At 36.3% G+C, this 27,151-nt stretch overlaps 1 protein-coding gene across 2 annotated transcripts in view; it reads left to right on the top strand.

The window, feature by feature from the left end:
• Positions 1–27,151, top strand: part of trappc10 (trafficking protein particle complex subunit 10) — a 103,070-nt gene that overhangs the window by 67,837 nt on the left and 8,082 nt on the right. For both annotated transcript variants that reach the window (XM_028800534.2, XM_051926749.1), the window contains 13 exons: positions 111–358; positions 3,547–3,693; positions 3,796–3,910; positions 6,456–6,532; positions 9,717–9,808; positions 10,092–10,232; positions 10,792–10,904; positions 11,262–11,788; positions 14,813–14,954; positions 15,547–15,705; positions 16,952–17,181; positions 19,809–19,909; positions 21,333–21,459. In XM_028800534.2, the coding sequence (XP_028656367.1) occupies positions 111–358; positions 3,547–3,693; positions 3,796–3,910; positions 6,456–6,532; positions 9,717–9,808; positions 10,092–10,232; positions 10,792–10,904; positions 11,262–11,788; positions 14,813–14,954; positions 15,547–15,705; positions 16,952–17,181; positions 19,809–19,909; positions 21,333–21,459 (2,219 nt within the window). The remainder of the gene's footprint in view (positions 1–110; positions 359–3,546; positions 3,694–3,795; positions 3,911–6,455; positions 6,533–9,716; positions 9,809–10,091; positions 10,233–10,791; positions 10,905–11,261; positions 11,789–14,812; positions 14,955–15,546; positions 15,706–16,951; positions 17,182–19,808; positions 19,910–21,332; positions 21,460–27,151) is intronic.

The raw sequence follows: 27,151 nt of genomic DNA on the forward strand, positions 1-27,151 counted from the left end.
AAAAAGGCTTATTGAAAACAAAGATTTTAATTCATGTCTTTAATATTTGTTTATTGGACTGAAAGTTTTTGGGCTACTGCTGTTGATAAGTGTTTTTTTCCCTTTTTCAGATGGAGCAAAGTGGCTAAAATCCTTTTGCCAGCCAGTGCGGAGCTGGAATGGGTTAATTCTAAGGAAACCTATTGATATGGAGAAGCGTGACCTAATACAAAAGAATGGCGCATCTCTTCTTGATTTACGCAGTTATCTGTTTTCTCGCCAATGTACGCTGCTCATTTTCTTACAGCGGCCTTGGGAAGTCACACAGCGTGCCCTTGAACTTCTCCATAATTGTGTTCAGGAACTCCGTCTTCTTGAGGTGATTAATTTTGTATTCTATTTGGACTCCTCTACTCTCCTTTTTGTATTTTTTTTAATAAACTGGAACATCATAAAAATGTTTAGTATTACCAATGACGTTTCAGAGGGACCATTTCTAACACTAATCACCATGATTTATTAGAATTCTTTGTTTTCTTTTACATTTTCATACATTTAAAAGATAATTTGTAGTAGAGACTGTTTGTTAAGTGATGTTATTGATGGAAGGATATATACATTTCACTTTATTGATATAAAAACTAAGCCCTGTCTGTCATTAATACTGTAAATGCATTAACGTTAATGGGAATATGGTGCTTTGGAGAAGATCATGTACAGTTGTCTGTGCATCACTACTGGAATGCTCTTCAGGAGTTCGGGCTGTCAACTTCTGCTCATTCATTTCACAGCAGATTATTTAAAAAACAGGACTACAGATTTAAGTGGTTCTTAAGGCAAATTGTTTACCATTTAGACAACACAGATCAGTGCTTATGTATATTTTTATTCAGTTCACATGGATTGCTTCTGTGCTTGAAAAGGTCTGTTTCCACTAGTTACTCTTGAAACATATTTCATATCCTGAGAGGCAGATCTATCCTTGTAAAGCTAATCATTGTACTCAGTTGACTTACCTAATTACCTGACTTCTAACTATCCCTTCCATCTTGCCTTGAAGCTGTCGTGTTGAGATTAACATGCGTTTGTAGTCTTTTGTGATCCTGCTTCATTCTCCTCTTAATTTTTGGTAGAAGGGAACTTGTTTGTTCTATACAGAATGCAGGTGTCTCTCCCCTTAACTGCAGTGGTAGTCTGGCATAATTTAGAAAACACACAAGCAGCCCACAGAACCTGAATGTTTATTTGGGTTTGGTCATTGTTTTCAGGCTTGTCATAGAATGATAATTGGAAACTAAGATGAAAACTCGCATGCAGTCTTCTTTATTTATTAAAGCTGTTCTTATAGGTATGTTGAAGGAGACTGGAGAAAAAAATCATAATCAACCAATCCATTAATTATTAACCTTGCTTTTAGCAATACCAGTAATTAATGAAATATTTTGGTCAGGTTTCTACTTTATTTTCCTTACTACTCACTGTAGATTGCGGTTCTTATAGTAACTGAACAGTTTTTTTTTTTAAGAAAAAGAAAAATGAAATGTATTAATCAACACAAGAATTATAGATGTATAGTAGCTCATGTGTGTGAGGGTGTGTATATATATATATATATATATATATATATATATATATATATATATATATATATATATATATATATATATATATATATATATATACAGTATATATAAAAATATGTGTGTACTGAGGACATTTTATTTATTTATATATAATTATATATATATATATATATATATATATATATATATATATATATATATTGTATGTATGTATGTATATGTGTATGTATGTAGGTACTAAACCAAGATATTAGCAACAAATACTTAAGTCTTGTAAGTGTAAAATTGGGGACTCCATGGATTGAACTGTGACTCAAGGCTTTATTTGCCTCCAAATTAGTCAAAAGCCTGTAAAAGCTAGAACTTTACATAGTTAATCATGACCTTGTAACACAATGACATATTAAGTCAGAAATGGGTCTTTAGCTGGCTTTTTCGTAGCTGCTAAAACAGTTCTAGTTTATCTTGGCACAGGTGAAGCAATGTTATGATGCCATGCGTTTAATGATGATGGCCGTGTAGACTTGTGCATATGGCTCAGATTGTAAATAACAACTTTGCTTGTGATGGAGTGCACTCATGGTTTTACACATGAGGTCCTTCATCCATATCCATAGTGTGCTGTTATTCCTCAAGTTCTATTTAGGTGTTAATCTCTTTACAAGATCTTTTGTAACTTGTAAGGGAAAAGTGTCACTCTTTCTGGCCAAACAGTTAAGATGCTGTGATTCCCTTTCAAAGTAATATTTCTTCTCCCAGACATTACCACAGAGCTTAAGCATGGTAGAGTGGAGCTTAGAGATAATGATACCTACCCATGTGTTCACAGGGATTTGAGAATGTCCAGCTCTAATTAGACAACAGCCTATATGCCCAGTGACAGAACAGATGAGTTTCCAGCCTTGACAAACACTAATTAGCCACAACATTTAAAACACCTTCTAATATTATGTAGGTCCCCCTCGTGCCACAGAAACAATTCTGACCTGTTTAGATATGGACTCCACAAAACCTCTGAAGGTGTCCTGTGGTATCTGACACCAAGATGTTAGCAATTGTAAATTGTGAATTGGGGCTTCCATGGATTGGACTTGTTTTCCCAGCATATCCCACAGATGCTCTGTCAGATTGAGGTCTGGGGAATTTGGAAGCCAAGTCAACGCCTTGAATTATTTGCTATGTTTTTCAAACCATTCCTGAACAGTTTTTGCAGTGTGGCAGGGTACGTTATCCTGCTGAAAGAGGCTGCTGCTATCAGGGAATACAGTTGCCATGAAGGGGTGTATGCGATCTACAATAGTTTTTAGGTAGCATCCTTATAAATCTCAGCAGAACTTTACCCAGAGCATCACACTGCCTCTGAAAACTTGCCTTCTTCCCATACTGCATCCTATCATCACTTTTCACCCAGGTAAACGACACATATGCACTCGAACATCCACATGATCCAAAAGAAAATGTGTTTCCTCAGACAAGGCCACCTTCTTCCTTTGCTCTAAGTTCCAGTTCTGATGCTCGCATGCCCATTGTAGGTATTTTCTTTGGCGGACAGGGGTCAGCATAAGGATTCTGACCTGTCTGTGACAACGCAGCAAGCTATGACACATTTCTGTCATGGGCAGCATTACGTTTTTGAGCAATTCATGATACTATAGCTCTTCTATGGGATCAGACCCAATGGGTCTGTTGTTCACTGTCAGTGGTTTTAATGTTGTGGCTGATGGGTATTATATAGAGTGAAGAAATGCATGCTACTAATTTTTACGAGAGGATGTACCCATTGTTTACTAAGTAAAAAATCCTCTTCCACTTAATTTCCAGAAGGGAAAAGAAATAGAGAAATAAATCTCAGGCTTTGAGGCTGCTAGTACAAAGATGTAGTGAACTACAGAATTAATTATTAGACTTGGAAATTTTACCTAATGCATTAAGTATTTATCATTATTAGTTAGTGTTTTGATGCATATTTGTGCTCTTTTAACAGGTGTCAGTGCCTTTGGGTGCTCTTGATTGTTGGGTCTTCTTAAGCTGTTTAGAAGTGTTACAGAGAATAGAAGGCTGCTGTGACAGAGCACAACTAGAATCTAATTCATCACATACTGTTGGTCTTTGGACTTATGCAACTGAAAAAGTTAGTAATGACATTGTTTTTGTCATAGCTGTTGTTTTAGCACAATAGGGGTTATGTTTACTTACTAATTGTATGTTTTTGCTTAAATCCGTCTGACATTAGTTAAAATCCCTTGGATACCTCTGTGGTCTAGCATCTGAAAATGGGCCCAATTCTGAGGACTTGAATAGAACTGTGGATCTCTTAGCAGGACTAGGAGAAGAGAGACCAGAAACAGGTATTTTTTTCTGTTTTATGCATGTTCTTCTTGGCAGTCGTCAGAATTAATTTATTTTAGATTGCATTCACATTCATATCAAGGTTAAATGTACTCTGCCCAGTAAATACATTTTCAACCTGAAAATGAAAATAATTGGTACGTTGTTTCTTAAAAGAAAATAAAAAAATTCACACATACAGTAACTGTCTTTTAATATTAGTGTTATTTGTTTTTCCACAGTACAGTTATTGTACGCACTTCAAAGCATAATATTTTCAAAACTGATTGATGTAATTTAGGATTGTGGTAGGCCAAAGGTGATCCCAAAAAATTAGTTGCAGGGCAGGCACCATTACATTGCAGGGCCTACTCCCAGATGTGCACACTCGCATGGGGTTAGTTTATAATTTCAATTTTATCAAACACGCGCCTCTTTGAGATGTGGAAGGAAACCTCATGCAAATTAAGATAATGTGCAAACTCATAATTGCAGTGACTTGGCACTTGACTCAAATTTAGAAGGTTGAATCTATCAAGCAGCTATTATAACTGCCGTTCTTTTGTGCTGATGGTCCTCCAAACAGTATTACATGAGTAAACACATCCAAGTTTTGTTTATTTGTTGCATGTTTTGCAATTATTGGCGCTAGTGGCTGTGTGAATTAAATGCAAGGGAAGGTAAACCTGTGTCCTCAGAATTCTTTTTTTTTTTATAATATACTGCTCATTTGACTTATCATATATGTAGGTTTACATACTTTCTGAAAAACCTCCTAAAGTTGACAAGAATACAGCTTCTTTTCTGTGTCTTGCACTGCCTGTAACTTGGCATCCCCCGCTGTTGTTTTTGCAGCACTGTTGTGACTGAGAATCACTCAGGCAATTACAATTTTTGCTAGACTCAAATGTCAGAAAATTCCTTGTTGTGTGCAAAAGAAAGAGGCATAAAGAGTGTAAGAAAAGTCACTGAAATTTGCCAAAAGGTTGGATAGATAGCACTTTATTTGGCGGCAAAGGGAATCTTTGCTTTTTATAGAAGTAAGTTATTTGTTGGGATTAAACTGGCATTCACCTAACAGTGACTATAGCCTGCTTACTATAAGGGCCTGATTATACTTCATGCTCAGAATGCATACACGCACACATTATGGCTGCCACACGTTCCCAGTGTTTATTTGAGGCATCCTCTGAGCACATCCTTAGAAATTAACACAACACTTGCGTGAGTAGCAGTACAGTAATCCCTCGCTATATCGCGCTTTGACTTTCGCGGCTTCACTATCGCGGATTTTATATGTAAGCATATCTAAATATATAACGCGGATTTTTCGCTGCTTCGTGGGATTCTGTGGACAATGGGTCTTTTTACTTCTGGTACATGCTTCCTCAGTTGGTTTGCCCAGTTGATTTCATACAAGGGACGCTATTGGCGGATGGCAGAGAAGCTACCCAATCAGAGCACGCAGTTAAGTTCCTGTGTGCTGATTGGCTCAGTGACAGAGCGCCGAATTCGATTCCACTGTGTTAACCAGGAAGTCTAGTCTCACTCATTCAGCATCAACGTGCTACTGCTTCAGGGGCCGTGCTCAAGCGCCAACGGAAGATGCTAACGATTGCCGAAAAGGTAAAAGTTTTGGATATGTTGAAGGAAGGGAACAGCTACATCGCCACAGGACGCATTTACGGCATCAATGAGTCCACAATTCTTTTTATTTAAAAAGGAGGAAAAGAATATAAGATCTACAGCCGCAGTGTCCTTTAACCAGGGTGCAAAACGAATTGTAAGTGGATGTAATAAGGCGGTAGTCCGGATGGAATCTGCTTTAGGGGTTTGGATTGAAGACTGCTGGAAGAACAACAACAACGGTGCTACACAATCGCTTGAAGAGGCTCCTTTAAAAGAGCTGTAACACTCTCCTTTGTTGTGCAGTAAAATTAAACTCATCATTATCGGACAAGTCGTCATGTCATTGTTGGTAAGTAACCATAATTAATATTCTATGTACAGTACTTATTACATGTACATTGTTTAGTGTCACTGTACACACATTTTACTGTATACAATTTTTCTTGCATTGTACGTATTTATTGCTGGTGGCCTGTCTGTCGTAATGGCTGTAACATGTGTGATATCGGAGACACTCGATATCTTTAAAATAATATTTAGGTTTTACTGTATATAAACAGTGTGTTTACATACATAATTTCAATGAATCTTACCTAATATCTAAGAGAATACAACAGGTTTATGCTGTATAATATGTCATAGTTCTGAAGTTGAATCTGCTTTTTTTATGAGCTTTTTGTTCTTTTGTTTATGCAGCTGTACCTGAAAAAACAAATTTCATATTTTCTTTTGTAAACATGAATAAATAATAGTAATATAAAGAAGTCAACAAAAATTTTTGAAAGTCTAAATTACTACACAAATTGTTAGTGGTTAAAAATATTTTGACTGCCACATTGGAAACTAATACTGTATTTACAGTATATTACGTTCATGTTTAAATTAAAGAATTAATGTATTTATATGTATGTTCTTTTCATTTAACTTATTTTACAGCTAGTAGCCTCCAAAGTCCATACAAAATACTTAAAGAAGCATTATCTTCAGTAGAGACTTTTGAAAAACATTATTTGGTAAGTGTTTACATTTAATGCTTCATTGAATGGAAATTCCTTGGAACATTTTTTTAAAAAATCTGTTGTTACTTGTATTTTTGTTACCCTCCTTTCAATTTTTAAACTAATAAAAATATATTTCCATAACTCAAAATCATAGTGAACAAAGATAAACCGTTGATATTTTGTTTGGTGTCAAAATTGTCTTACATTTTATGTTGTACAATAATCAAAACATTTTTCAGGTATTCTTTTCCTGTTCTTTTTACATTAATCAGAAGTAATTTTCTAGGTTTTAAATGATTCAGTTTGAATAGTCATTAAAGATTAAGAGCTGTAAAATACATTTTCTTATATTCTTTTATATGTTTCCTCTTTAGCATAATAGTGTCAGTACTACCTTCAATGATATCATTGTTGTACTATTTCCCGTTATTCCGTAATTGGCCGTAAGTCTGCATCCTTATTACTTGCCCAGAAAGTTTGGACACGTCGTTATTGTTTACATCCCTCCTCGGGCGGACGTGGAGCTAGCGGGTGACATCATCCATTCCGCTGTTGCTAAACTGCAAACACAGCACCCCGAGGCGCTTGTGCTAATTGCTGGAGACTTTAACCATGTGACGCTGGACAAAACATTACCTGCCTTCTCCCAGTATGTGGATTATAACACCTGGGGAAATAGGACTATTGACCTACTGTATGCAAACATTAAGACGCATACAGTGCCACCCCGCTGCCTGCGCTTGGGAAAGCGGATCATAACCTGATTCTGCTTCAGCCTCTCTACAAACCAAGGGTGAGGGAGCTACCTACAGCCACACACTTATTCAGGAAGTGGTCCCCTGAGGCAGAGCAGGCTCTGAGAGACTGCTTTGGAACTACGGACTGGGATATCCTGCAGGGATCACATAGTGAGAACATTGAGGAGGTTGTTAACTGCACTACTGACTACATCAACTTCTGTATGGACATTGTAGTTCCAGTAAGAACAGTACGCTGCTATGCTAACAACAAGCCATGGATTACAAATGACATCAAGGGCCTTTTGAACCAGAAGAAAAGGGCTTTTAAAGGCGGTGATCAGCATGAGCTCAAGTGCGTGCAGAAGGAACTCCAAGTCCAGCTCAGGGTGGCGAAGGAGCAGTACAGGAGAAAGCTGGAGCAGAAGTTGTAGAATAACAGCATGAAGGAAGTGTGGGATGGGATGAAGATCATCACTGGTTGCAGCTCGAAGTGAGGTGCCTCCATCAAGAGAGACGTGGAGAGAGCGAACCTGATGAAAAAATGAGAGTCCCAAGGCTTTGGAAAACATCTTACATCACCCCAGTCCCAAAGGTATCATGTCCTAGTGAGCTGAATGACTTCTGGCCTGTCGCTTTTACCACCTGAGGCCACAGGTCTGCTACGCCCTCGACCCTCTGCAGTTCGCATACCAGGAGAAGGTGGGAACAGAGGATGCCATCATCTATATGCTACACCGATCCCTCTGCCACTTGGACAGAGGCAGTGGTGCTGTAAGAATTATGTTTCTGGACTTCTCTAGTGCCTTCAACACCATCCAACCTCTGCTCCTTAGGGACAAGCTGACAGAGATGGGAGTAGATTCATACCTGGTGGCATGAATCGTGGACTATCAAACAGACAGACCTCAGTATGTGCGTCTCGGGAACTGCAGGTCTGGCATTGTGGTCAGCAGCACAGGAGCGCCGCAGGGGACTGTGCTTTCTCCGGTCCTGTTCAGCCTATATACATCGGACTTCCAATACAACTCGGAGTCCTGCCACATGCAAAAGTTCGCTGATGACACTGCTATCGTGGGCTGCATCGGGAGTGGGCAGGAGGAGGAGTATAGGAACCTAATCAAGGACTTTAAGTGGTGCGACTCAAACCACCTACAACTGAACACCAGCAAAACCAAGGAGCTGGTGGTGGATTTTAGTAGGACCAGGCCCCTCATGGACCCCGTGATCATCAGAGGTGACTGTGCGCAGAGGGTGCGGACCTATAAATACCTGGGAGTGCAGATTTATGATAAATTGGACTGGACTGACAATACTGATGCTCTGTGCAAGAGAGGACAGAGCTGACTATACTTCCTTAGAAGGCTGGCATCCTTCAACATCTGCAATAAGATGCTGCAGATGTTCTATCAGATGGTTGTGGTGAGCGCACTCTTCACCGTGGTGGTGTGCTGGGGAGGCAGCATAAAGAAGAGGGACGCCTCACGCCTGGACAAGCTGGTGAGTAAGGCAGGCTCTATGGTAGGCATGGAGCTGGACAGTTTGACATCCGTGGCAGAGCGACAGGCGCTGAGCAGGCTCCTGTCAATCATGGAGAATCCACTAAACAGTATCATCTCCAGACAGCGGAGCAGCTTCAGCGACAGACTGCTGTCACTGTCCTGCTCCACTGACAGACTGAGGAGATCGTTCCTCCCCCACACTATGCGACTCTTCTGTTCCACCCAGGGGGTAAACGTTAACATTATTCAAAGTTTTTGTCTGTTATACCTGCATTTGTATCACTCTTTAATATTGTTTTTTTATCGGTATGCTGCTGCTGGAGTATGTGAATTTCCCCTTGGGATTAATAAAGTATCTATCCATCTATCTGTCTATCTATCCCATCAATAAAGCAGTGACCGTAGTGTTTTGTACTCTCTTATGTCTGTTATAGTTTACAACCCAATGCTTTTTTTTATTAATCAATCTGTTTATTAACCCACTCAGACCAATTTTGGGACACAATGAGACAGGGCCTAACTTGGCATCATTGGGTGTAAAGCAGGAGAGCAATTCTGAACCTGTCACCACTCCATAATAAGTCACACATACGCATGCACCCATACTCGATCACAGTAATCAGTATAGACTCTTCAATAACTGATGTATTTAAGATGTGAGAGGACAGATAGTGAACATCATCATTAACCTCTGCACCAAATAATTTAATCACATAATTGACAGTTGATAAAAAGCTTCCTTAACTGAGGTTTATAACTGACTTAAGTAATTTTATGTTTTTGTGGGTGATGTGTCTTGCAGCTATAGTTGCTTCACCTTTTTTGACAAATTTTTGATAAAGTCAGAATTTGCAGTGTTTTTAGCAGTTAACTTGATAGAAGCAGAGGTAAAGCAGATGTTTGAATTTTGTGAGTCCATTTTATAAAAATACTTTTTTTTTTTCTTGTCTCTTTAAGCAACAGTCCTGTGCTGCTATGGAAATGTATAAGACAATTGGACGACTTAGATCAGCTCGACTGATTGGCAAAAGCCTTGCTGAGTTTTACATGTGAGAACACTTTATTTAATTAACATTAACTTATACATTTTTAAAAATGATACAGGTAAAGTAACACACAGAACATCATGAAATGTTACTGCAAAAGACACACAGTGCACAGTACACATTTGTGTGTGTTTATAATTTAGTTGTTTCACATGAAATATCTGATTAAATTGGCTTATTGAGAAGAAATGAATTTGTCCAGAACATTAAAAGGTATGGTATTTTAAAAAAGGATCAATTAATTGGTTTATAGTATATTACAGTGAGAGTTTCTTTGTGTTTCCAGGAGAAAAGGTGATCCTCAGAAAGCAGAAACCTTTCTTCAAGATGCTCTTAAAATTTATCTAGCAGAGGGCTGGGCTCTGCCTGTCACTCACACCAGAAAGCAGTTAGCTGAATGCCAAAAACAACTTGGCCAAACTGAAAAGTATCCTTCAAACTACCCACATGTTCTGCATTTTTTGTAGGTTTAATTTTATTGTTTTTAATGTAACAGCTTTACTTTCAATGTAACAGTCTGCTCTTTTGTTTTGAATAACTTTCTAGGATTAAACATAATTTTTGCAGATATTCCCTCATTTAATTTTCTGCCTTGGCTCGGCAACCTAAAATTTATAATAGGATTAATTTGGTTCAGAGAGTGAACACTTGAATAAAGGAACTGGTTCAAATGTTTTGGGATGACTGCTGCCTTCATATGGAAAAATAAAGTGCATATGCAAAATTAAGGCCTTTTATCAAACACAAGAAGAATAATATATTTTAGGTAACAGACAATACAAGGGCAACTTTTTCTTTAAAAGAAAAACGTAGTAAGAAGACTAAATAATCTATTCTATAGATAATTAAAGGAATATTGAAATAATGGCTTACTAAGGTTGGAATAAATTTGTATTAATTATAAACATAAACGTATTAGATCTTGTTAAGTATGTTTTTTTTCAAAATGTAAAGTAAATTGCAGAACATATTCCTCAACTTCTCAGTTACCTTCAGACAAGCAGTCTTTTAGCAAGTGATGTTAATCTCACTGAGGAGGAAAGAAAGCACTTTTGCCAAGAGATCCTGAACTTTGCTAATTGTCAAGATGATAATCAAGGTAATGCTATACCTTAAGTGGCTGAAGTTAATGTTATAATTAAAGCACAATACTTACTGAACAGAATACCGTTTTAGTTCATTAAAAAGAAATCTTAACGTTTTTACTTTAAGCAATGCAATTCAGTTGTTATCTTTTTAAAGTTTGACATTTTATACGTAAAACTCCCTTTTAGAGTGACTTACGTATGGCAAACAGTTATCTTTTCTAGTAAATAGTGCAAAATAAGGTTTCATGAGACAGATGGATTTCTTTGATTTTGTTATATTGTAATGTGCTTTGATTTTTACATCAGAATATTTTTCATATATTTATAATTCTAATTGCTGTAATTCATTATTTTACTTTTTCATGTAGTTCAAAAGATTATTTTAGGGATGAGCACATTTGCCCAACTGAAGGAACTACACTTTGAGCCTTCATCGGCTGTTGTTCATGTTGGCGGTATCTTGAATATTGAACTGAGTCTGTTTAGCCATATGCCAGTTGCTGTGCTTCTGGAAAATATTGTAGCAAGTGTGCACTTTAGCATTGAGAAGAGCAACTTCAGGAAGGCTACAGAATGGCAAGGCAAACAGAGAAAAGTGTCTCTTGGCAGCAATGGAATTATACACTTTCAAAGTGATCCTCCTATAGGCAGTCCATGCCAGAGTAACATGCCATCGTTGGAGTTGTATGAAATGTATGACAAGAGCCCATCTGACAACTCATTGAACTCAACGGGTGTCATCTGCAAAAATGTACATTTGTTGCTTCGACGACAAGAAAGTGTCTCATCCATAGAGATGCCATCTGCAATTTCTGTGGAAGATGGAGCACAGTCACTAAGAGCGAATAATACTTTGTTACAACCTGGACTAAACAAGATTGTTTTTAGTACACAGGTAAGTGTTATTTTCACAGTGATTTGTCTTGTGTTTTTATGTTTTAAATGAGATTAGTGTCTTTTAGCTGAACATAAAGCGTGTCCCTAAAATAATGACAAATATATCAGTATGTGATTATATAAATAAACAGTAAACGTTGAAATGTTCACCTGAAATGTTTGACAGATATTCCACAGTAAATGTTACCTTAGTCCCAGCCTATTCAAATGTCTGTGCCCCACTGACCCAGCACATGGTTTTGTCAGAAATACAGTAAAAAAAGCCAGAAAAACATATTTTGTGAGCATTCAGAAATTCCTACATACATTTTCTACAGTAGTACAGACTATGAATGTAACACAATACGTAGCTTAGCAACATTCAACTCATAATGCAGCACATTGTTGTGCGTCTGGAAGTGGCGGGAGTAGTCTGATACAGTAAATGGTTTTTTTGTTGTTATGGTACCTCAGCTACAACAGGTCGTTGTGGCATTGACGACATATTGTAACGAACACCAAGATGGAAAGACCAAGACACACACTGAATGGAAGTTAAGCCCAATAACGAGTGTGTTTATTCCACAGCATATTTACAGCAGTCTTCTAGCAGAATTAGACTCTCAAATGCATTGTAAAAAATAACAGTCACTTTGCTAGGCAGGCTGTTCCACTCTCACAGTGTTCCTGATCATCACCCAGAGTCTCGCATTGTGTCCCTTTTCCCAGTTACCTGCCATTATCATCTGCAAGGCTTTGTTTATAATGCCTTGGGAGTCTCCACCTGCCTTCTTGGACTTGAAAGGTATAGTGTGAACGTTCCAGGGACACCTGGAATGCAGAGCTTAGCACACCTGTGAATATCTTGCTGTCAATTACCTGTCCAGAACCTGCCCATCTCTGTAGTGACAATGTTGGCCATTACAACATTAAATGACTCTGTAATCAATTGTATGCTGAGTCTTAGTTATATTCCAGTCTCAGAAAGCGAGTGTGAATATGGGTTTTCGCAAATTAATCTAATTGTTACTCCAGTGAGAGCCTCATTACTGAGAACCAGTGTCTCCACACTTCTCTTCATACAACTGGTTGGCTTTCCACTAACATACTTCGATCCTACGGATTCATGGCTATTATGAGGATGACACTCAAAGCAAAGAATGAATTAGAAAGACTGCATTTGATGAAAACATGCAAAAATGTTTGGAATTTTCTTTAAAACTCAATCAAGTTAAGCACTGATTGGTCTGTGGGACTACATAACGTTTTTGTAGAATGTAGAGCTCGTTATTATCCTGTGGTTAATATTCTTTGAGTTCAGAAATTTTATGTCTGTAATTTTAAACGATCAAGCACAAAATTATTCAGTACAGTACACCTGTGCAGGTGGCGTAATGGTAGCACTGCTGCCTTGCAATAAGGAAATGCTGGGTCCTCTCTGCGTGAAGTTTGCTAAGCATTTGGAGCACTATATACTGTAAATGCAAATAATTATTATTATTATACTTCAAATTTTTGACATTTTTTTTTCACCAAGTAAACAAAACGTGTACTGCTGGGACTCTCGGCCTCTATATACCTTCACAGTAACTCCAACTTGAGCCAAACGCAATTTATGCATATTGCCACCTTTGTGTTTACAAGAACGGCACTGCTAATCACACGTGGTGATTTAAAATGAACCTTCCTCAATGTGCAGTAGATGATTCATGTGTGTTAATCACTGTTATTATGTGTTATGGGTTTGTGCACTGATAACATTGATTGTTTTTTTTTATTCTGATAAATGCACTTTGTAATGTGCCTGGGTCATACATGACCAATATATTTACAGTGCATCCGGAAAGTATTCACAGCACATCACTTTTTCCACATTTTGTTATGTTACAGCCTTATTCCAAAATGGATAAAATTCATTTTTTTCCTCCGAATTCTACATACAACACCCCATAATGACAACGTGAAAAAAGTTTACTTGATTTTTGCAAATTTAGTCAATTTTTTAATAAAAGTACTAGCATCGTACTTTTACTTATGATCTTGTATTAGTCTTGTCATATACAAGTATGTAAATGTAAATATTGTTCAATGTAGTGTGGAGACTGGCCCAGACACAGACAGGCAGGCACGCTCATGTCACCCAACGCACGTTTCTTTACAATACTATTTACACAGTCCAAGTGCCCACAAACCCCAAAGTCCTGGCCACACAACAATGCCTTCTCTCTCTTCAGGCCGCCTCCTTGCCTTCCTTCCAACATCATCTACCTTCCACCCGACTCTTGTCTCCGTCTGAAGGGAGGTGGCCCTTTTAAACACACCCGGATGTGCTCCAGGTGCTCCCCGGCAATCTTCCACCGACACTCCCCAGTGTGGTGGAAGTATCGGCTGCATACCCGGAAGCACTCCGTGTGTCCTCTTTTCTTTCCCCCAGCACTTCCGGGTGTGGCGGAAACGCTGGGGTCCAGGGTCCCCAAGGCATTGGGGCACCCCCTGGCCCACAATACAACCAGGGCGGACGCCCCCTCGCAGTCTGGAGGAAGAATGAGCCCTCCTCCTGTCTTCCTGGGCATCCCGGCCGGGCGTGAGCCCCGTCCGGGTGCCACAATAGTTAAGGACAGGCTGCATCAGAACACAAAAATAAGACAAGTAAAGATAGATTCCCATCCGGAAAAGTAAAGGTTATTGATGTATATAGCCACATTTTGACTACTGAGCATTCATTACATGTAAATTAGGTGAAAATATTTGTTCAAATACAGCAGTTCATTGAATTGGTGACATGGAAAGAGGAATGTACATCTTTGTTTTACTAAATTAGTAAAGGAAGTATTTCTAAAATTACTATAATAACGGACTTTAGGAGGTGAGACAATAATAGACAAGTTTTGTGTAATCCAGACACTTTTCCAATATCTGCTTAATAAATGTTTTTTTTTTATTTATTAGTACTAGCATGGGTTGCAATTCATCTTGGTATTCATTACAAGTATAAACCTAATTAAGAAAGTTAATTATTTGTGTTTTAATCTCTGATTTTCAGGCAAAAGACCCAGGATTATATACTTTGCGGCAGCTTGTTGCAACTGTGGGCAGAGTGCAATTTGTTCTTCCTCACATATATCCCATTGTGCAGTATGAGATCTATTCTCAGGAACCTAATCTGAAAGTAGAACCCTTAAATGGTGAGTTAAGTACATGTTTATTTCATACACATAAATTGTTTATGTATGATGTCTGGAAATTTTAGTTAAACAGTAATGCTTACTGCAAGACCTTTGATAGGATATTAATTTCCTGGATATAATGTAAACCTTCACACAGTAGATGTGGTGTGTTTGTTAACAGTTGTTATATAAGTGAGATTAAGGAAATTATTTTGCTTCTAACTGTTGCTTAGTTTACCTTTCACAACAGCGATAAAGCGAATTACTGATAATTAGTATTTCTGAATATTTGTGCGGAGAGATACTACATTGCAGTAGCAATGTTATATTCGGTGTAGTACCACTCTTAGTTTGCACAATTTCAGTTAATTATCAGTCTATCTGCATTTATCCCATTTTATTTTCCAAAATAACTATTGCACAACTACTTGAAAGCCACCTTCTGGCTGAGTTGTTAGCTTTGTATTACAATAACAAGTGATCATTTCACAGTTTGTGGCTAAAAGTTTTTCAGATTAAGTTGAAAGTAAAATGTGCACCCATTACACATGCATATGTTTCAGGAAAAAGAAATACCTTGCTCAGTCATTGCTTTGCTTCATTTTTGCAGATAATCTTTTGGCAGGGATTGCACAAAGAGTGAAATTTACATTATTCACAGGCCATTATACTATCAGAAATGGAGATGCGCTACAGCTTAGTAATGCTGATTCTTTGATCATTCTCTGTTCTGCCAAGTATGTTGCCACAATTCTTGCCAACACAGGAGGTAAGTGAAAGAGGGGCTTTTCTTACTTAGCATTAAATCTGAATTAAGTAGTTGAAAAACAACCAATTTATTGTGGAATGATTAAGTTTAAGGATGCAATTGATGAATAAGAGATGAGCTGTGAAAATGAAAGTCAAACTTATTCTGTTACAAATAAGAATTGAGGTTAGCTTCCAACAATCTTGTTGTGCTGAAATGTCATTGTGGAAAGATGCCAGGTTAGACCAGGGCAGCCTAACCTGAGGAAAAATCTCCATCTATTTGAGAATTATATGGTCCTTTCAGGTTAGAAGAAAGATATGATGCTTTTAACATATCCTAAGTGTGCCTAGAACATCTACGTGCTCATACTATCTCATCTGTCTCTCCTCCATCACGATAAGAGGCAGTTCTACCTTGATGTCCTCCTGAGCTTTTGGCTATGCTCTTAGCAATCTTGTGCATAAACCCTATTTATAATACCATTTTGGACAAAAATCTTTGAATACTTATCAGACAGCCTTTGTGTCACAATCACTCCAAATCCATTAAGAACTGTGTTTGGTGTACTCACAGATAGGTTTAAAGTGAAGAAGGAGAAATTGATAGTAGTGTGGTAGAGGCAATTACAAACATAGACTTGTCTTGCTTAACTGGAAGAATTCCAACCCACCATTTATAAGCCATATGGTGTAAGTTTGATTTGATTGTATGGAATGTTATTTTCTTCAAATGAAAACAAAAAAACACTTTTTTTTATCAAAACAAAATGATTTCAATGCATTTATATGGTTTGTTGTGTGCCTTGTATCAGTTTTAAACCAAGCCATTTAAATCCAAAATTTACCAATTATAACACAAAGTGCAAAATCCTTGGAATGGGGTGTATTCTTTTTCTATCTATGGCATATAACTACATTAATTCATAATATGTTTTAGACTAGATAAGCTGTGCTTATGGTTTAGATACCCTTTATATTTGTCAACTTATAGATGTTATAATTTGTATTTAAAAACTTGTCTAACTTTCCAAACTCTTTGTATCATAAAATATTCTTGCATACTGTGTCAGTATAGGTTATAAACTTTAAATACTTAATTTTTGTTTGTTGTTCACATTCACTTTCTACTTATTGAGCACACAGTAAATTAAAAGTACTTACATTTTTGGATATTTTTAATACTTAAACTGGATTTCTTGCTCAAACTACAGTACAAGATTTTTTTTCTTCAACATCTGCAATACTTATTATTAATTTCCTTTCAGAAAAGATTAAGGACAGCACATTGATGGTTCAGTCCTCGGAGAAAGTGACAAGCATAACTTTACCACTAGCTTCGGCTTATCACATTGTTGAGTTTGAGTTGGAGGTGATGTGCCACATTCCTTCCTCTATTCCAAAATCTGAGAGTGAGAGACTGACTAATGGGGAGCTATACCGGAAAACGAAAGAAAGACATAACCCGGAGCTATGTATGGTGTCTCTTGATCAAAAGGTGAAGTTTAAGCATCTAACCTTCTCAAAATTATACTTTGTGGTAATGTGTTTTGAGAATATTTTAGATGATAAAAATTATCCAATTCTGTTTTAACATTTTCTTATCCAGTATTTATTTCATTATCATCAAAGAAAACAATATTTATAATGAATTTGTAGCAGTCATTAGGAGTGATTTGTATAAAAAACACAAAATTCTTGAACCTTAAGGCAGATAAAGTCACTTGTATATGAAGTGCAAATTTGAAATTCCAATACTCTATAGTCATTGGGTGTTCTTATAGGTTACATTGTATCATGCATATATCTTGTAGGCAGTATAACTGACCATTGCTGCAAACCGGATACATGAACTGTAGTATATGAGAATACTTGGCTATATTCAACACCATGTTCCATATTAAGAAATTTCAGAAAAATTACTTCATACTGTTGACGTGCTATAGGCAAGGTCACAGAGGTTGAGGGCTGATAAACTTCCTAAGAAAATGCTAATGACTTTACACTCTAGCTGGCTGTCTGCTTGTCTACGCAAGTACTAATACTTCCAAACCTATGGGGCTTTGCACTGTTAGTGTGTGCATCCCAGTAATGTAGACCCTAGCCCAACAGCTGGGGTCTGTCACACATCAGTGGGTATCCACACATTATTTACAATTTTATTCTGTGTTAAGTATATATTTTTCTTCTTGTACAAGGTTGAGTTGCAGTTCTTTAGTAATGCCTTTCATAATTTATTAATTGTGTTGGAAATGTTGTCTGTGGCATTCAAAGCAGTCTGCATGCATGCACATACTCAACAAACCACCAGTGACAACGAAGAGGCTGGATCTTCCCCAACTCTCCATCCATTTTGTTTAAATTCTGATGCCATCAAGTGGAAACATTAAAAGATAGAACTTCATTTGGACAGTTTATTTTTTGAACCAGCTATGACCTATAGATTTTAAACTGATATGACCAAGAGTAATATGTGTTTAAGGCCGGTTTATACTTCAAGTGATGCGACAAATGCTCCAGCAGATGCTAATGCTACGCAAGTGTTGTACTGTTTATACTTGCTAGCGTACTTTACGTAAATCTGGAAGATTCCACCAGGTGGCAGTACGAGATATTATCACCATGAGAAAAAAATCCAGCTTCCCTATGTTGTGAAACATGAAACATCCATTAAATTGACACCTTGCCACAATATTTCTGAAAAGGATGTTTAATGATTACATCCATCAATCCAGGGATGTGCCCATTCCAGCAAGCATCGGGCATGAGACAGAAAAGATCCCTGGATGGGGCATCATCTCATTGCAAGGTAAATACAAGCACACAGAGACAGTAGCATAATTTTAGCATCACCAAATCACCAAACCTTCATGTCCTGGGAAGGAAACAGGAGCACACTGTGGAATACCACCAGAAAAACATGCAAACTCCAGGCAGGAAATACCAGGGACGTTATTCCCCATGACGCAGTAGCACTACCGCTCCGCCACAGTACTGCAGCCATATGTATAATTATTACCAGTATTCATTAATTAAATGAAGTTACCGATTTATCAGTGCAATGTAATATATATACTTTAATGTATTTCATCATGAAAGTGATATCAAGTATAAATCTAAGAATTCCAGAGTGCTGGAATATCATAAATTTAATGTGTTCTTTGTGGCAATTGCTGCTTGCTGCTGCTGTCAGTTCAGGAGAGAGCCACAGAACTACATAGTGATTAACAACTGGGTTGGTTTTAAGATGACATTTATGATGGTCTACTTTAAATGATAAACTACGAGATTAAAGTGGATATTTCGAGAATAAAGACAAAATTTCCACTTTAATCAGAAAATAGACATTTGTACTGTGTCCTTCGTTTTTTCTTTGTGGCTCAAATACATGGTGACACAGAAGATGACTTATGTGAGACTTTTAAATTGTATCATGCCATTACGCTGGGGAATATGTGACGCTTGAATATAAAAGCACCACAAATGCATTTGTATGTCGGCATTTTGCTTCACCACATCGAACCACGAACATCGATCATGTAGGATCTGCAAAGCAGCTTTCTGTCACATGTAGAGAGTAAACTGAGACTTTGACGTCACGTTCCAACTTGATCACACTGCTACCCCCTGCAAGCATTGCGTTAAAATCTGAGCATGCAGTATAAACCGGCCCTAACTTGGAAAAACAAAACATTTGCTGTAAATGCAGAAAAGAGATCTTATGAAGGAAATAGAGTAATCAATTACATCTTTTTTGATTCCATCTTGCCTGAAGAAGGGGCCTGAGTTGCCTTGAAAGCTTGCATATTGTAATCTTTCTAGTTAGCCAATAAAAGGTGTCATTTATGCTTGACTTCTCACTACATTCATAATGGCTAACAAGGTACAACACCCTAGTACTACAGTAAGATTGAGGATAGAATTCCTGAAAGAAAACAAAGTGGTTCATTTAAGAATGCAAAAAAAAGTATACAGGGAGCATACAGTGCATAAGGGAGCCAAGGAGAGATGCTTACTATTGTGTTTGCTTATGTAACATCAGTACTATATCACGTGTTATAAATCATTTTAGCTTTTTCCAGTTGTATTACATTAATTAATAATTATGGGTATTTCTATTAACAGATATCTATTGATTGTCCATGGTCTATTTATTCTACGATCATTGCCTTGACTTTTTATATTCCCTTCAAAGTGAAGCATTCTTTATTGTCTGCTGGAAAAAGGTCAGTGTGATTACAACATTATTTTAAAGATGACACGTATGAAAAAGTGTACAATTCAGTACATACAGTAACAAATGCATTGATTAGATTAAAAATTAAGTGTAAGCAAGCTATTGTTTAGTTGACTGTTTTCTGGCAAGCAAAAGTTGTAGTTCTTCCTTACTTTAAAAGAACACATGACTGTTTTGAATTTCTTTAAACATTGAACTTGAATTGTATTAATACAATTAGTAAAATCATTACCTTTTTATTTTCCATTTTTTGCCCAGTTAAACCCAAATGAGAGCTTTAAAGTCTCTTTAATAGTGAATAAATGAATGTATTGAATACATAAATATAGGAAAGCAAGAAAGACTTTATTATGTGTTCACTCAGCAATGTTAATCTAATACTCTTGTAACAGCAACGAATACAGTGCATTTTTCAAACTATCCCATTGTACCAGTGTTGTTTTTTTTTTTTTTTAATTAAAAAGCCTGTTTGTCTGACCTTGCTTACTTCTTCTTTTTTTTTTTTTTTTAACGTACCATTAAAATATTACAAGTTAGTCAAAATAATATTGGCTAAGAAAGAGCTAAAAAGACATAAAATGCTTTTCCATAAAGGCAAATTTTGGTATTGTATGTTTAAAAAGGAATTGGTACTTTGATAAAATACAAAGTAATTACAGATGTAAGATAACTGGAAAATCCACACTAGGAAAACAAAGACTATATTGTGCTCAACAGTCTGTATTTATGAAATACCCATTCTTGTGTTCACATGTGAAATGCCTCAAATCCTTTTTATATTTAAAATATTTTTATTTATTGTTTTATAAGTACAAGTGAAACTACTATTCTGATATAGTGTTGTCAGTGGAAACTGGATCTTCTGATGAACTACTAAAGAGGATACATAATTCCATATACAGTATATTCAGTATAATAAAACAATAAATAAGGCTGTGTCTCAGTTTTGACAAAGTGTGATGGTAAAATGCTTTACTAGGTTGTGTTTGTGAATTGTACAAAGTTTATTTAAAGTTAAGTGTCAATTAAAATGAATACCTACAATTGATAATTTATGATTTGTCTTTACTATGGATGAGTCAAACAGTACAATTTCAGAAATAAATTTAATAGAAAGGGCAAAAATATTTGTATAAATGGTCTGGTTTCTCATGAATGAGGAGGATATCATCATTAACAATTTTTATATAAAGAATAAGTCTACATTTTATGTATTTTAAATAGTCATAACTGCACCTTGCAAATATAAATTTAGAATTTTTATTAGCAAATTTTTAAATGTTAAGATTTTTGTTTGAAATATTACACAATGTTTGAATGTATGTAGATACAGGAGATTTAAGGATTTGAATTATTAAGTTCATGATAGTTACTTTCCAAATAGGTTACACAAAATAATTTCTTTTTTACAGAAAATATATTCAAGTGTGCCTTCAGAATATGTCTGATGTGAGCTTTAATTTGTCAGACCCACAGTTAAAGGAGATCATGAAGTACCCAAATGTGAATCTAATTTCTATGAATCAGGAAAATCAGCAGGTAAAAAAACAACCATACATTTTTTTTTTTATTCATGTACGTTTTTCTCCAGAAAAATTTTAAATCCTTAATAGCATGAATGTTTTGTACCAATTTCAATTTTGAATACAATTATCAAGTTAGTGACAAAAGTACCAACTAGTAAATATATACGTTGCTAATATCCAGCTCCTCCCAGAGATGTGAGAAAAGGATTTGATAGAGTTCCATGAAATTGCTTATTTAGCATATTTCCTAAATGTGGTGTCAGACCTAAAACAACTGTATTCATCAAATTACTCTTAAGCTTTAGTTTATGTAAACTATATGAACTCTGATATTTTCTTCAACTCATCACTTTTAGCAAGGCTGTCAAGCAGCTCCTAGACTACTTATATCATTCCATATCAACTAAGCATAATCTCCAGTACTTTGCCATGATTCAGCAAAGTACAGATGTACTTCCATGCTCTGACAAAAAAATATTTATTTCAGAGTTTTGTCTCCAAAATTTGCTTGATTTAATCGTTATCTGAATGTCATGTGGACACTGATTATCCTTTAGGCTCTTTTGACAACTTAAAATCTGTAAAGAGACCTCGGCTTTTTATAAATTGTGTCCCTTTCTAGCTCCATCATTTATATGCATGGATTCAGGTTTCACTGTTATACTGATGCTTAACACTACATTAAAACAATATCTTCAACTGAGGTTTTGCTTTCTGTGTATTCGGGACCAAGAGGAGTTTATTGGAAATACTACCGTTTTCTAAACGCCACCTTGACTGAAAGAAATTTTCATTGTTGTACTTTATGTTCTTCTGTTTGACTTTTATTATTGAAATCTCATTTTTTATGTGTTACTACATTTATTTATGGATGCATGGTGGAAATTAATCCATTACTGTATTGGACTAATCCAATTTGCATCTATAAACTTGTTCCAGTATGTTTACAAAGTGCTTTAAGATTTATAAATACCAATAAACCTTGACAATACATTATGGTTATACTTAATTTTTGAGCCAGTGTGATAATCAAAGATTGTCCATAATATAGACCAGTGGTTTTCAGGTTAAGTCCTGGAGGCCCACTGCAGCTATAAGTTTTCATCTCAACTAACGTTCATTTTAATTAGATTTTGACCTTAATTAATTAAGGTTTTATTTCCCAGTTTCCATGTTTTGGAGTTAAAGCAAACATTATAAAACTGGTCTTATTCATTTTTTATTGGAATGAATAAATATACAGTATATGTATGTTATATGGGAATCATTTTTATCTTGATTTCGAAGATTGTCATCATGATTTTCGTTTTGCCTTTCCAGGTATTTTGGGTTACTAAAACTATAATTTGCTAACACACACAGTAGTTGCTCTTGACACTAAAGTACAGTAGCTGCAGCCTTTTAACATTTGGTGTCATTTTCCTCAGAATCTTCTCCCTAGTCATTCATTGTTTTTATTAGGATACAATAAAGATAATAAATTACACATACAAATGACCAAAAAAGCTATCTATTTAAAAGTATGGCAAGATTATAAACCTTTCTCATTTTTTTATAAATGTTAATCTTACAATGCTATATTTTTTTAATACAGAATAAGAGAAGAAGAAAAGGGTCCATCTAATTAAACAGATTAGTTAGAAATAACATGATTCACTGATTGCGAAAATGGGTTCAACAAAAACCTGCAGCCCACTGGTATACAAAATAAAAACCCATAATTTCCAGCAAATTACTCCATTTGTATGGAGAAAGGACCCCCTTGTATCATTTTATTTTATTTTTTTTATATATTTATTTAGAAACAGATTTTAAATTAATGAGTGAAATTGTTTGTGCTGTTTATTTTGTTTGCCATCAAAATTCTAATTTGACCTTGCTAATTGTATGTGATGTTTGGATTTAAATTGTTTTCTCCCAAATTGCACATTTTCAAATTTAAATAAATAGCTTGGAATATAATCAATGACAATTTACTATCTATGGTTAAGAAACAAAGAAAAAAATCAGTACAGCACCTGTTTCCTCCTAGAACTAATCTAGCATATTTTTAGCAGTTTTCTTTCATACACAGAATAGGTAGAATGAAACAAAGCATTTTACTATTGAAGTTCGAAACAGTAAATAAGCAATAGATCCATAGAGTTTATTTTGGAAATATGTGTGACATTAAAAACATTTTATTTCCTGCATTTCAGAAGGCAACAAAGGAGCTATTATTTAGGTTTGAACTAGTGATGCATGAACTCCATGGTGATCGCTTTGCCTCAAGTTCAGAGAAATCACGGAAGTGTTTGTGAATACCGCCAAACTTGTTGATATGCATTGAAGTCTGTGGGGAAGGACTAACTGAATTAGATTTGACTGGATTATAACGGTGTAATCATATTTAAAGTGCCCCTGAGGGCTAGAGAAGTGTCTGCCAACTATACTGGACCAATTATTATGGCCAAAAAGTTGACCTGCGCCGTGCAGCAGCAGTGCCAACCACTGCACCTTAGTGCCTCGTCCAAAAAAAGTGGAAATGCCAAATCCTAGTCAAAAGTCAGAAAAAATACATAGATCTTTTAAAAGAAGAAAATTCAAAGGGGCGTGTCATGATTGATGCCGCTGGCTTGTTCTGTTTTTTGAAGTCGTGCAGAATGCTCTCTAAACTGTCTGTGTTGATGCTTTGCACTTACTCTTCTATCAAAAAGATAGAAAAGTCTTGTAAATAGTATTAAATCTTATTTTCTTATTATTCATAGTTTCTTGCATTTGGGGGTTGGGTTGTCAGGCTCCTTCAAGATTTTTTTTTTTTTTTTTTTTTTTATCTCCACGTGGCTAATTATGTATGCATAGGGCACACGCCTCCTTCTCCTATACTGACGTGGAACTCAAAGATCGACCTGCACATTTGGCAACAAGCACAGATAACTTGTTATTTATGCTGCATATGTTTCATAAAAATACATTTTTCAGAACTTGCATTATTTACCGATCAGTTCTACCACTAACTAAGTCCCACAGAGTCTGTAATACAAATGATCAGCATTATATACCTGAGGGGTAGTCCCATCTAATGTTGGCTGTTACAGCTGGGGAAAGAAGTTCTCCTAAACCGGCTGAATCATCAGTAAATAATTCAACAAACAAGGGTGAATGCAAATGGACCCAGTTCTCTTCAGATAACGCTTTGGTGAAATTTGCTGATCAACACTGGTTTGAACTAAACCATTTGTTCCAAAAAAAAAAATTGCTGATTTATAAGGATTGTTGCAGTCAGTGAAAAGGGTGTGTGTTTGTAATGCTTTAAGATTGGTTTTGGTGGTGAATGGGTTTCTGTGTGGACCAAGCAGAGAGTAGTTTATGCCCATTATTTATATTACAGTAATCCCTCCTCCATCGCCGGGGTTGCGTTCCAGAGCCACCCGCAAAATAAGAAAATCCGCGAAGTAGAAACCATATGTTTATATGGTTATTTTTATATTGTCATGCTTGGGTCACAGATTTGCGCAGAAACACAGGAGGTTGTAGAGAGACAGGAACGTTATTCAAACACTGCAAACAAACATTTGTCTCATTTTCAAAAGTTTAAACTGTGCTCCATGACAAGACAGAGATGACAGTTCTGTCTCACAATTAAAAGAATGCAAACATATCTTCCTCTTCAAAGGAGTGCGCGTCAGGAGCACAGACTGTCAGAAAGACAAAGGAAAGCAAACAAATCAATAGGGCTGTATGGCTTTTAAGTATGCGAAGCACCGGTACAAAGCTGTTGAAGGCGGCAGCTCACACCCCCTCCGTCAGGAGCAGGGAGAGAGAGAGAGAGACAGATAAATAAATAAAAACAAACAGTCAAAAATCAATACGTGCCCTTCGAGCTTTTAAGTATGAGAAGCACCGTGCAGCATGTCGCTTCAGGAAGCAGCCGCACAGAAGATAGCAACGTGAAGATAATCGTTCAGCATTTTTAGACGAGCGTCCGTATTGTCTAGGTGTGCGAACAGCCCCCCTGCTCACACCCCCTACGTCAGGATCAGAGAAAGTCAGCGCAAGAGAGAGAGAGAAAAGTAAGTTGGGTAGCTTCTCAGCCATCTGCCAATAGCGTCCCTTGTATGAAATCAACTGGGCAAACCAACTGAGGAAGCATGTACCAGAAATTAAAAGACCCATTGTCCTCAGAAATCCGTGAACCAGCAAAAAATCCGCGATATATATTTAAATATGCTTACATATAAAATCCGCGATAGAGTGAAGCCGCGAAAGGCAAAGCATGATATAGCGAGGGATCACTGTATATGTATTGAAGATCCGGTTTGCTGTCAGTAACAGCTGTATGCAAAATACACAAGTTGGAGTGACACATCTAAAGGCAAATTTTAAACTGTAAACTAAAATCTTAGCTAGTCATACTGGTTCTTTTCAGTGGGCTGTTTTGTAATTTCAAAACTTTTGAGTAGTGCACTGTATGCAAGATATCTCAATGAAAATGCAACTTTCTTGACAAATTACCTTAAAAAGTAAGTGGGTAAGAATTTCAACAAAATCATTCCACAAGGATCAGAGTTGTTTCATGTGAACAGATAGACATGGTGATTGCTGTACGTGCTTTTTGTATTATATGCAAACTCACCTAACCAACAAAGCTTTGAATGTCAAGCCTAACCGTATAATTATGACAATGAGCCCAAACAATATATGCCTCCTTGGGTTTGTAAAGGTGATTTATAAATCAAATTTAATGTTCTTACTATTACCCTGATAAAGGTACTTTTGCCATGTGAGGTACACTGTACTATAACTATTGAGAATGCTGTCTTAGATAATCTAAATAACTGGGTTAATTTCCCAGTTAATGTTTTCCATATGGGGTTTGAATGCACATTGGGTTCTTCATTAAACTCAAATTTATTCATTTTGTTGAGAAAAGCCAAGCAAAATGACACCTTTTACTGGCTAACTAAAAAGATTACAATATGCAAGCTTTCGAGGCAACTCAGGCCCCTTCTTCAGGCAATTTAAAGACATACAATCTCCCTGGTGTATTAAAGACGCTAAATTTGTGTTTAGAATATATATGTTTTTCATCTGGCGTCCAAATTAGTTTCATCTTTTCTGAACTGCTGCAAAGACAGGCTGCTGTTCCCGAGTACCCAAAATATAACCGCTTACCCTTTATAATACACTGCAAATATTTTATTGGATTCAAGAAACATATCTTGTATTTTTAAGTGGGTACATGACTCTTATAATCTCAACACTGATTATTATAAGTATATGGATGTGAGTAAAATAAAATAGTTTTTAAGCTTCAATATTTTAAGATTGTTATTCCTACTAAAGCAAAAACGTCATTTTTTTTGTTTCTTTAAACAGTGTATATAATCTATTATATTGCTGAATCTTTCACTTGAATACTTTGTATGTGATGTATTTTTAAATACTGCACTGCACAATAAACCATGAGTGTATTTATCTCATGCTTAAAGCCAAAAACAAAAAAGAATACAATACAAAACAGCATTTAACAGTCAAAACAGATCCCAAAGTGCCTAACAGGTACTTTACCAAAGAATTCCTTACCAATTTATGCAGATGGAATACTGTAGGGCTAAATGGTGAGGATTAAAATATTGGAGACTGAACCAGCAACCTAGTGGTTTCTAGTCAAGAGGAAACAATACAGAACCACAAATGTTATATTGTAAGTTGGTAAGATGCAT

This window comes from Erpetoichthys calabaricus, chromosome 4 (genome assembly GCF_900747795.2).
Source record: "Erpetoichthys calabaricus chromosome 4, fErpCal1.3, whole genome shotgun sequence".
NCBI classification, from domain to species: domain Eukaryota; kingdom Metazoa; phylum Chordata; class Cladistia; order Polypteriformes; family Polypteridae; genus Erpetoichthys; species Erpetoichthys calabaricus.